Source organism: Lytechinus variegatus, chromosome 12 (genome assembly GCF_018143015.1).
Source record: "Lytechinus variegatus isolate NC3 chromosome 12, Lvar_3.0, whole genome shotgun sequence".
Classification (NCBI taxonomy): domain Eukaryota; kingdom Metazoa; phylum Echinodermata; class Echinoidea; order Temnopleuroida; family Toxopneustidae; genus Lytechinus; species Lytechinus variegatus.
The window spans coordinates 29,089,482-29,101,890 of NC_054751.1; the positions used below are offsets into that span (position 1 = coordinate 29,089,482).

The window sequence follows — 12,409 nt, forward strand, 5'->3', positions numbered from 1 at the left end:
TATTTGCAATGTGCTTGTAAATACAACTTATGGAATTACAGACTATGTGCATATCGGGCCCTCCATATACTGCTGAGACTAGATCTTTTCCAGATCCTGTTTCTATTCAGTAGTGTTATGCTTTTTTTTTTCTCATTCCAGTCAAATCAGATCGGTTGTAGCCTTTAAGCTAGATAGAAATTGATGATCAAGATACATAGAAAAAAATGATTTTTTTTAATCTTCTTCTTTCATTACATACATAAAATCTCTGAATTAACATTTGTATTTGTTTTTTTATGTGTTTTGTTACAGGGTGATCCAGTACACCAAAAGCATATTGTTGTCACATTCCACGACATCGGACTAAATCGTGAGTACTACTTTTCATTTGGTTATGGATTTTGCTCAAATCTTCACTCAGTTGACAGCTGTATTGATATCTCAGACATTAAATATCTTAACAATGGCTACTTGATACTCACAATTCTTGTTTGATGAATTGTACATCATATATACTGTTGAAGCATGTCTAAAAGACTACACCCGAAGCGAAGAGTGAAGGCTAAAATTGTAATCTTTTGTGGATAGAAAAACTGCGGACAGTTGCATTACAGTCAGTCGCATTACACTTTTTCCTGCTCACAAATTTTACAATTTCTATTAACCTTCTGGCAACTAATGTTTACCAATTTTCTTTCAATTTGATGTAAAATGGTGATTGACCCTCGGATTATCCATTTAAAAGTTTTATAAAACAAGCAATAGTTTGCTGGCAAATTGAAGATAAGCAAAAAATATATTTAGTCACATATATATATCCCTCTTTGTATGGTTTGGATTCTCCTATACAGGGAAACCATTTGACAGATTTTGGGGTTGACTACACGTATGAACTCTGTTTGCATTAATGAACTTCTAATATGAGTTTTAATCTAAAAATTTGAAATATAGCCAATTTAAGATTTTGGAAATGTTGACTTTTGCTTGGAATTGGCCCATCCTTTAAATCGTTTTTTTAAATTTTGTACACTCTCTTTATAGATACATCATGGGTAAAGTTTATCAGCACAAAAGCAATGGCCCCGATGGTGGGTAAAGTGTGTTTCATCCATATCAATGCCCCTGGCCAACAGGACAATGCCGATAGACTCCCTGACGCGTAAGTTCTGTGATACATTCTATCAAAAACTGAATTTTCCCAGTGTCCCCTAAAATCTTGTGAAATAATGACAGTGAGACTTATTCCAAAGGATAATAATAATTACACTTGCTTGTATGGCGCTTTACATTTACTTTATCAGAAGCGCTCTACAAAATGCTGCAGAATTACCCTGGCTTTTGATAGCAGAGGAGCTGTTATGTGCACTGCGGTTCAAGGAATAAATTCCTACCAGGTACCCATTCACCTCACCTGGGTTGATTGCAGCACACTGTGGATAAAAGATACGGCACATGATTGTTATTTTACCAGCTTTAGCCTCAGCTGCTGGTTCATCAGCAGTTCTCGGTGCATTCAAGTTATAATCCTACCATGTACCCATTCACCTCACTTGGGTTGAGTGTAGCACAATGTGGATGAATACTTGCTGAAGGAAAATATGTCGATGCCTGGGAATTGAATCCATAATCAATGTGTTATATGCTCAAAGCCCAACCCAAGTGATGTATGGTGGTTTGGAAGGTCAACCACCACTTGCAATGGATAGTGCTATCAGTCACCAGTGGTGATCAGATACATATCATTCAGGTGTTATCACCACTTGCGATTGATGGAGAGTTGAGGCCTGAAGGATCATATCTGTTGCCCAATGTTTGAGCCGATTTCGCTGTTCTAATGCCCCAATTCACCATTGGAGTTAGGAGGTAGCTCTGATCTTTGACAGTGAAACTCACATGGTATTAAAGCCAGGGTTGCAACGGCTGGAAGGATGCAGGCACGATAGGTTTAATAATGAAAGACTGTACGACCACCACAAGATATTCAACATAGTCAATACTTTCTGGCTTTAGATATAATATATGTCCATTATTATGAGTTGTGAGTTCAGCAAATTTGTTTGAATACTAACATTATACAGACACACTTACATGCTAGAGATATAATTGTGATAAACAGGGAAGGAACTGAACTCGATCAAGAGATTCTAAAATCTACAATGCACGCATCTTACTTAAAGGACAATATGAAATATTTTATTTTCTCGTCATTGTCATGTGAAATGAAGTTTCATTCCTCACTGAACACGCAGAATTCCACTATTTTAACATTTTGTGCTTCAGGCAAGGAGGTCCTAATGGTCAAATTCGTAAAAATTGAAATATTGTATAATTCAAACAATAAAAAACAAAAGAAATAGTGAGTGAGTGACATCGACTCTCTCATTTGGATGTAACTGGCTCGTTCATCTAAGTATTTTGTTAAAAATAAGCGAAACTTTGAAATGTCATATCAAACTTTCTTATTTTACATCCGATTTTGATGAAATTTTCAGCATTGTGCTTGTCTGATTTTTCTCTATTGATTCAAATCAACATTTTTCTGAGGTGGACTTGACCTTTAATGTTGATTTTCTTTATATTATAGATCTAGAAATCATTTCTAAATAAAAACGGTACCATTTGAGTTGGATTATATGAAGTGCATCTTCATCGCACCACCATAATGATCTGTATGATGACATGAAAAGTATGTTAATGCAGGCCTCTACAAAAAATTTTTTCATCACTTGCCCTGTTGGGCAAGTGATGAAAAAATTTGCTTGCCCGATAGAAAAAACTGCTTGCCCAATTTTTAAAATAATTTTTTCATTATGACGGCACTACTCTTATTTTTATTAAGGTATACAAAATAACAATTGAGAATCATGTCCAGTATAAAAGAACACACATTGAAAAGGATATTTTCAGCAACGTAGGCCTGAGTCTTTATGTTTATTTTGGAGATAAAAAAATCGATATTTTATGGGCATTTAAGGTTTTAAAAAACCCTTCAACAAAAGTTGTTAAAATTTCATATTCATCTTTAAATCCACGAAATGGCTACCTGCTTACCATATTTCCTTAGAATTGCTTTCATTTACCGTAGTTGGAAACTATAAAGAAAGCCAGTGAAAAATGTTCAGCTCTTTATTGACTCGGAAAAAATTGTTTTATCATCAAAAGTGGAGTGGCTAAAATTTCACATTTTGCATCTTTAAATCCATGAAATGGTCATTTATTTTCCATATTTCCTTGATTTAAAAAAAAAAAATTAGTTGGAAACCATCAAGTCTTTTCTTCATCATTTTATGATGTTGCACTTGGTCAATAATTTTTGTTTACACGTTTTCACATGCTACTTTTTTCCATTTTGAGGAATACCTGTTCACTCACTAACATGTTTAATATTGTATGATTTTTTAGTAATTTTTTTCACTATGCTTAGAATCTTGGGTGTGTGTGTGTGTGTGTTTGTGTGGGTGTGACTGTGAGTTGAACTTTGATATAAATGAATTCAATATCTAATTTCTACTTCGCCTATTCCAGTACAATAACTGTACTCGGCCATGTAATAAAGGCCCACATACCCTAACTTTTCCTGAAGTTCTTTGAAAACGCAGACTTCTACGAAAATTGCATTTTTCTATGGAGGAGTCTAAATTCGGTGAGAATGTATTCATTAATAACTTAAATTTACATGACAATGAAGAAATCATCAAACTTAATTGGAAGTTTTGAATAATATACCCGAAATGTAAACTCTGTCTGAAACAGAAAATCACCATCATTGAGGCCTTTACTGAGCGAATTGTCCCCCAGAGCTCTGGCAGAGAGACAGAGCTCAGACTGGCTAGCTAGTATGCGCACGTGTGTGAGCCTCCCGCCGGCCTTGTAAAATAGATGGAGATTTGTTTGATGATTTATTGTCTGATATTTACCTCATCCCCTCAAAAAGGGAAACAAATGAATTTTAAGTTATAATTAACAAATACGGCAAGTTATTTTGGATGTTAATACATGTAGGCCGTTTTGAAAAGCAAAGCCGAATGACAACTCACCAATGCGAGGTTACCATACTCTGTGATTTATTTCCTGTGTAATTCTAATTATTGTATCACAGAATTGTGATATCGGAAGGGGGAAAATGTGCATTAGAAATTGCACATGGTGGTAGTCATAATGGCCCCTATACTACATTCAACTATTTCCCGGCCATTGCGTTGATTTTTTTCATACCTGGTACCGTACCATGTATGGAAATACGTGGTACAGAAAAAATAACGCAATTTCGGAATTTGAAACTGCGCTACTCCTCGCTATTTTTTAAGGCTTATTCATGATTTTGAGTGTGGATTTTGGATGATTTATGGAAAAAACAATGTACGGTACAGAAAAAAAGACACAACAACCACTTGCCCGATCGGGCAATTGACTTTGAGAAGTGCTTGCCCGCACATCATTTTCACTTGCCCCGGGCAAGCGGGTTTGTCGCGCCCTGGTTAATGAATGTCAGACATACAGAGTGTGAATGAATCATATTCAGTTTTCACAGGATTTCAACCAAACTTATTTATTGAAAAGGGAAAACACATTTTCCACACTCACTGAAAGTTTATTAAATTTTTTTTGTGACAGTTTGGATATATACATTGTAAGCAGTGGATAGGAGCTCATTTATACTTGTCCCTATTATTTTGGTTGTCCCAATACACCTGTATGGTTTGTAGCAAATATGTATGTTCATTGATTTATCAAATTGATGCAGATTATAAAAACAAGAGTGTACGCTATATTGTAAATACCTGTATAGTACCACCTGTAGCAAGATCACCAGATATGTCAGTCTGATATTTACCCACTCTTAATTATTTGAACAATCTTTTTTCAAATCAAAGAATTCCTTTTTAAAAGAGGTAAAAATGAAATCAATCCCTGTCGGTTTGTTGACGAGGTCATGCAGTGTGGCGATGAGAGTAACCATTACTTAGCCAGACTGCCAGACGTACAGTATCTTAATATTTTCCTGTGGTGTTGCTTACATCCATACAGGTACAGGTATCCAAAGATGCAAGAGCTGGCCGATGAGATTCCGGGAATCCTCAAAGAATTAGGGTAAGTCCTCTCCATTCCCTTGTGGTAACCTTCTAGAATTACACTTAGGGTGGATTCAAGCCATTTTCTCAAGCCGGAATCACAAACATGATTACAAATCAAAGTGCACTGCAAAATACATTTATGTAGAAGCGATTAAAAAAAAAAGGAAAAATAAAATCATGAATAACAAATGAAATGTGACCCAATACACTTATAAGTTCAGGCAGTTTTTGTAAGAGCAGGAATGAAGCACATTAATTATAGAATCAAAATACTCCCACAAAACACATTAATGTTCAAGCATCATAACATTTTAAAAATTTTAAAAAACAAACCAAATTCAACCACAAAACATGTAAACTGCATGAAGGTAAATTTTATGAACACTTGCTCTCCAACTGGTCAGTGCAGCCACTGTACAGGTGGTCATTTCACTGCATAGTTTGACCCAAGAAGTTCAGGGCTCCCGTCTTACGAAGAGATGAATGATCCAATCGAACTGAACTATGGAAATCCACCAGTGTCATTATTTTTTCTTGTAGGAAGTGTATACAACTTCACATTGGGACTGTGATTTGTCAGGGCAGTGATGAATACATGAATAAAAAAAAATTCATGTATTTCAAAATAGTTTGTAGGTATTAGGGTTGCAGGCTTTCCATAGTTGATATCGATCGGATCAGTTGCAACTCTTTGCAAAACGGGGCCAAGGTCTCTTTAGATTATATGCAATGCATGTCTGAAGTGGAAGCAAACCACTTCTGTTATAATGAGGTCTCCATTTTGTTCATTTGATTATTTAAAGATTGTTGTAAAAATATCAGAAAAAAAAATAAAAAAAATGAAGGTTTAAAGAAAATCCATCAAAGATCAAGAAAGGTATTGGTATTTTAATCTTTAGAATAATGATGTCAAAAATATATTTACGAGAGGATGCATCATACTTGATGTACATGTAATATACATGTAAATGCATAAATTTCAATTCTATTAATGGTTCATGAAGACTTTGTTTTTCAGAAGCAGGTGTTGAATGATTTGTCTGTTGATGTACTGAAGGTACACTAAATATTTTCAAATTTTCGAGAAAATGACATTTCATTGTTTTTTTGTATAACCTGATATGTGGGGAAGCTGCTTACATTTATCATCACAAATAGAAAAAAAAAAATCTAAAATTCTTTAACCTGTAATGGATTTTCTTGAACCATCCTCAGCCATTTTTAGTTATTTTCTGGTGCTATTTTTACAATGAACTTTACGTCAGAGTGAACTACCTTTTAAAGCATCCATAGTTATGCAGTATTGTGACAATATTTAGAGTTTTTCCTTTATAGCATACAATTAAGTCTTGAGTTTAAAGTATGTTTTGAATATTTGTTTCTGTCATGTTTCAGAGTTCCAGAGAATCGTGAATTGATTGGACTAGGTGAAGGAGCTGGTGCGAACGTTCTACTCAGGTTGGCCGTAAGTATTTCTTGATGTTCTCATACAAAATGGTTGTCTAGAAATTTGGCGGGGAAATAGACTCCCTGATGGTTGGTTTAATATTCCAGATGAGGAATCAGTTATATTATGCTCAAACCCAAGAACAGGTTTCTTTGTTTTGTTGGGCTTTGTTTCATAGTTACTACAAAAATGCATGTACTGAACATGTACTTGTACATACAAACATTACAAGTAGTACCATGTCGCTATGACCCATGCAACTCACGAATATGAGAGGAAAAATCCACATGGCTAAAAACTATTTGCAGCAGAAATTTTCAGAGTAACACTTCTTCATTATAAAAAAGAGCCCAGTATATATTATTTGTGTTTATTTGTGCAAAATCTGAAATAGACAGGGGGAATAATCCCCCATCCCCAGATAAATGTAGGCCTTTACACCTGAAAATCACAACTATTCAAATGTTCGTAAGGGAAAGGGACAAGACCATGAAAAGTTGACGACAGTTCACTTTAATATTTCATTTTCTTATCTCCTCTATTCTGTATATATGACAAAGATCTATCACTAGACATTGTGTTAGAAATGTCGGAATGGTTTAACTTCACAATGAGATTCCTTTATTCAGCTTCTTTTCATATTATGTACAATTGATGCTTTATTTTCTATTGGCTGTGCAAAGTCAGCAAAATGATCATTGCCAGTATAGGTATTTTGGTACATGTATCTTTCAAGTGAGAAATCACTTGCAATAATTTTACATCAAGATATTACTGCTGCTGCGTATTGCTTTACTGTATTAAATGCTTATAAATGTGACAATGATTTCATGCAACAAATTCCAAAAGATTACAAAATAAATAATAAAAAAAGCCTTTAGTGAATTACTGAAACTCAAAGAGTAATATACTATGAAATTACATGGGGCTCTGGCGAATGCACCTATGAAATACTGTTGACAGCCCTTGGGAATTTAAAAGGAAAATCCCTGATTAGCATTTATTATAATATCTAGAAAATATTTTGGAGCTGAATATAGATAAAGCAGTGAACATGAAGTGATAAAGTCTATTATTCAAATACCATATTCCGTTGGTCAGGAACGTCCCCCCCCCCCCCCCCGAAATATACATGTATATAAAGCAATTTGTGAAATAAAAAGCAATATTTTTATATTGAGAAGTTCCATTAGATAGAGCAACTCCCCTCCAAGATAGAGTAATGCACACAGTCCTTCACATTCCTAATGAATGATCGTTTGCACGTTTGTTTTGGCAACATTTCCATGCTTTTGAAATGAAAGATCAGAGATATGATCAGATAATAGTAACAAAGATGAACATTTATGAGGCTGAGTGTTTGTCATTTACGACACTGTGCCAAATGTCATTTTCATTGCTTCATATGCTCTTCTTTATTAAAGCATGTACAGTGCAGTAGTACGAGTAACATTATCAGACATGCATCTGCTTGTCTTAATTCTTTCTCAAACAGGCTATTATAGACATTGGTTGTTGGTTGGTATTAAAAAATGACTGTGAAGATATATTGATGAATTAGCTTACCATTCTCACATTGTCTTTCACTCGTTCCTCTCCTTCAATCTCTCTCTCTTTTTTCTGTTCCTTTCCTGTCTCTTTCTTTTGATCACTCTTTTTCTCTTTCCATTTCTGTTCAACCCATGTTTGTCATTCTTTTCCTAAAATTTATTCCTAATGTCTATTTCGGGGGCCACTCCTTTGTCACAATCTCTACTCTTTTCTCTTATTTGCCCTTCCTTTATTTTCATGAACCACTGCTCTCCATCTCTTTGTCTTTCCTCTTTCTCTCTCTCTTTTCCATTTTCCTCATTTATCTATTTCATATCTTTTACATTCCTCTTCATCTCTGTCTTTGTCTTGTTCTTTTCATCTATCACTCTTTGTATTTTCCTTTATGTATTTCTCCTCCCTTGTCCCATTTTCCTTGCTCTTCCTTCGCATCTTTATCCTGTCTCTTCATTACCCCCCCCCCTCCCTGTATCATCACAATCTGCTATCCATTTTCCCTCTTTCCCATGCGTTTTGTTTTCCTTCCAAACCGCTCCCTGCTCTGTCTGTCTGTCTATGCAAGAAACTTGCGATCAATTTGCAAGTCTATTTACGGTGCCTGAATCAATCATATATCTTGTAATTAATTGTAAATTTAATCTGATTTGCTACAGATACAATTGATATATTGCTTGTAAAATTACAACAGAATATTTGCCATTGATTGCAAATATTTTCTTGCAACATTCCCTAAATCTGTTCTTTCCTGCTTTACTGTAAATACTTTTTATCCCTGCAGATGAAATATCCAAAGCGTATACTAGCCTTATGTCTGCTGGAGTGCACCACCACAACAGCTGGCTTCTCAGAGTGGGGAAGCGAGAAGGTAAATATTGATAAAGTCAAGTATTTTACAGGTTTAATTACGATTAAAATATTCATGATCCACATTCATACATTTATTCTAAATGTGTTCAGCCGCTGTCGTGAATATATCCCAAAGAACTTGCTACATTTGTTGGAAAGCATGTGGAGTGCTGTCTCTATAATGGTAGCTGAACTCATATATAAGATGCTTATCTATGTTAATGTTGTAGAAAGTGATCAACAGATATTTATAATTGATTAGTCACTTAAGAGGAATTAAAGTGTGGTTTTATCATCCAGCCAAGAACAAACCTGTAGAAAATCTTTTTTTTTTTCAATTCAATTTGAATTCAGAGCAAATTGGTACATGTAGTTGAACCAAGTCTATGATACTGTTCACAATCAGATTTTCGATTCATTTCCGTTCAACAAAATGATATAATCGAAGTTACAGAACAAGTACATGTTCAAAATAATACATACAGTTCAATGACATTTCATAACAAATATTGAAGATAAATAAACTGAACTTGCCAAGAAAAGCAGAGCTTGTATATAGTGTCTTGAACTGGTTCCTACAAAACTGTAGGAATTGGTTTAACATGACTTTGCTGCTCCAAGCAATCTGGGGAGTGAGCTTGAGAATCAGTTTGGAAGATTACTTTGTGACTTAGTTTTCAGGGTCACTAGAGTTCTATACCATCATTTGTCTACAGCTCCTTTGTGGAGACCACCCCTGGAGATGACTGTCTTTGAAGCTGTTGTGACTGGGGTTGTGCAGCATATGTTGCAGCGACATATGCTTCATGACGACTTCCTGCATCAATTGAGATTGAAGTTCTCACTTGAACCTTAAATTCAAGACCATGCCTTGGCCACACCTGTGAACCAGAATGTATGATCAGTGGCGGACCGTGACTCGGAGGAGACAGAGCATTGGAGGGGCACAGCATTGTTTACAAACAATACAGTGCCCCTCCAATCATTGTCTTCTCCTGGTCACGGTCCGTCACTTTGTATGATTGCAACCCCCTAGCCTTCCTTGGATGTGAAGACCTCCTGATCTCATGACGTGTTTTCTTATGAAACCAAATTGATCCTGTACATGTACCATTTGGTCTTTATCCCTTATAGTTTGAGTTGATCATTGGTTGATTACCACTTGATGCCCACTGGGCCAAACATTACTGGTTGTACAGAACTGGATAGGCAAACTTGGTTTTGGCCCAAGTGATCATTAGATAGAGTGAAGAAATAATCTGTTGACAACTAGAAAATTGCACCATTCGCTTATGAGACAAAGTGACAATTAGAAAAAAGGGTATTAGAACAACTAATGCTTGGAACAAAATGTTGTGCACATAAATGTAACTCATCCGTGAACCATACTAATCACATACACATTGATATTAGCCATGTTGGTCTTTGACTCTGAGGAAATACTAGACCAACTGGTGTATGACCCGGGGTTTGACCTAGCGTCCACAACCGATGAAGATTTTCCGTGGAGTTTTGAGTAACAGGAAGTGGCACCAGTGAAGACCTAATTGACAGTGGCAGGGAGGAACATTCAGTGATGAAACAGTTTCCTGGGGGGTGTTTCATAAAGCTGTTTATGCACAACTTTATGCATGACTGGAACATGTTTTTAAGTGCTACATCAGCTACCTAGGGATATATCATGTACTACAAGAAAGGGTCACCAGTCATTTGTCGTAACCTTAATACAAACAGCTTTATGAAACACCCACCTGACCTATTGCCACCTGATGATCCTGAAGACAAACCAAGGTCTTTCTGTGTTGTTTCTCTGGTGGCATGACACATTAACTGCAGACATTGCAGTCCGTATCATCCTGTTTCTGATAGAATACATAATCGAATACTTGTTCAAACCTATAAATCTCTGTCAACCACACTATCTTCTTACATTATTTTAGCAACAAAGGTCTACATACTCTCTTCGTTCTGCAGCTGCTCCTTCCTATGTCATTCCAAAATCTAGAAAGCAAGCCGGTTTCAACTCATTACAATCTCTTGTTCCCCCGTCTTTGGAACCAACTCTTTCCATCTCATCAAAATCTCTTTTCTCTTGACATCTTCAAAAAATATCTCAAAACATGCCTATATAACCATAACCTTAACTTGTCTTATGCTATCAACAGCACTTTGTAACCTCTGGAAAAAGTTCTATATAAATCCAATTATTATTATTGTTATTCTCATACCTCCAATGATCACATCAAACTATGAAAAACTGCTCAGATGCTATGAGGATGAATCTCCTTGCTGCAGTGATCATACATGAACAGTTGGCAGACCTACCCTTGATCCTTGTCCCCGCTGATTTCCCCCTCCCCTTCCTGATCGGCAGTGACCCTGTCTCTGTTAATGGGCCATTCTTATCTCTGTAGACTTCTAGGGGACCAGTCATGTAGTTCAAGAACTTTCAAGCACTCTCATAGCGGTGCTCAGTGATCAGAGAGTAATGAATAAAAGATCAGCATGGGGTGATTTCATACCAAGGCCAACTAGAATTAGAAAGTTTTTTAGTTGCTTACTGATGATTGACTCAATCTGATGAGTATGCTGACTTGCCACCACCATTGTCAACATGGGTCTATATGTTTTGAATATCTGCTATAGCCATGAACACATACATTGTAAAAGTTGTGCTGTATGAGAATGTGAATTCTTTGATATTTAGTTGTTGAGATTTTTCCTTTTGATGTAATATAGGACTATTATTTTGCAATTCTCACATGAAAAAAAAATCCATTAGAGCACTTTTCCCAGAAAAAAATGAAACTGAGGATTATCAATGATTTATCATAACCTAATCACAAATGACCTATTTTTATTAAGTGTACAGTCTCTCTAAGCTTGTGTGAATTAATAATAAATGCTCATTAGACCTGAAATCAGTGATCAGAGTCTTCTGCCAAGAAATTCTCATTAACAAACAGTAAAAAAAATCCATGCACTCTTGTTAACATAGACAAGACCAGTGTTCTGCTCACATCATTAGTTGTGGACTATTGTCCGCTATGGGAATGCCCTTTTGTATATGTAACAATAGAGGTCTAACACCTTTAAACTGATAATTGGATGGTCATTAAGGCTAATGAGAATCAGTTAGTATACAAGAGGTGGTCTATTGATTTTCCCCCTCTTAATAAGCATCTCTTGGTGAGAGAGCTGGTTATTTCAATGAAAGTTCATGTAAGAAAGAAAGATAACGGTGTCTTTTAACCTGATTTTAATATCGTACTTTACATCTATTCATATTGGTGAAGAATAAAGTTTTATATTTTAGTCTTCAGTTCGCCTCAGTAGAAAGTGTATACATGTATTTCACCTGCCAATTAGGCCCAAACATCAATGAAAATACAAGAATTATTGTAGAATTTCATCATTGAAACACGACATTTAAAAAAATGATAAAATCATTTAATATGACAGTATCAAAAAATAAACATACGCTCTACAATAACATGTTTTTTTTACG

General features: G+C 35.6%; 1 protein-coding gene across 1 annotated transcript in view; it reads left to right on the plus strand.

The window, feature by feature from the left end:
* Positions 1–210: 210 nt before the first annotated feature.
* LOC121424761 (uncharacterized protein ZK1073.1-like) overlaps positions 211–12,409 on the plus strand; it is a gene marked incomplete at its 5' end in the record, with an annotated part of 35,689 nt that continues 23,490 nt past the window's right edge. Inside the window, 5 exons of the mRNA XM_041620529.1 lie at positions 211–352; positions 1,024–1,141; positions 5,011–5,073; positions 6,453–6,522; positions 8,834–8,920. Coding sequence (XP_041476463.1) covers positions 211–352; positions 1,024–1,141; positions 5,011–5,073; positions 6,453–6,522; positions 8,834–8,920 — 480 coding nt within the window. The remainder of the gene's footprint in view (positions 353–1,023; positions 1,142–5,010; positions 5,074–6,452; positions 6,523–8,833; positions 8,921–12,409) is intronic.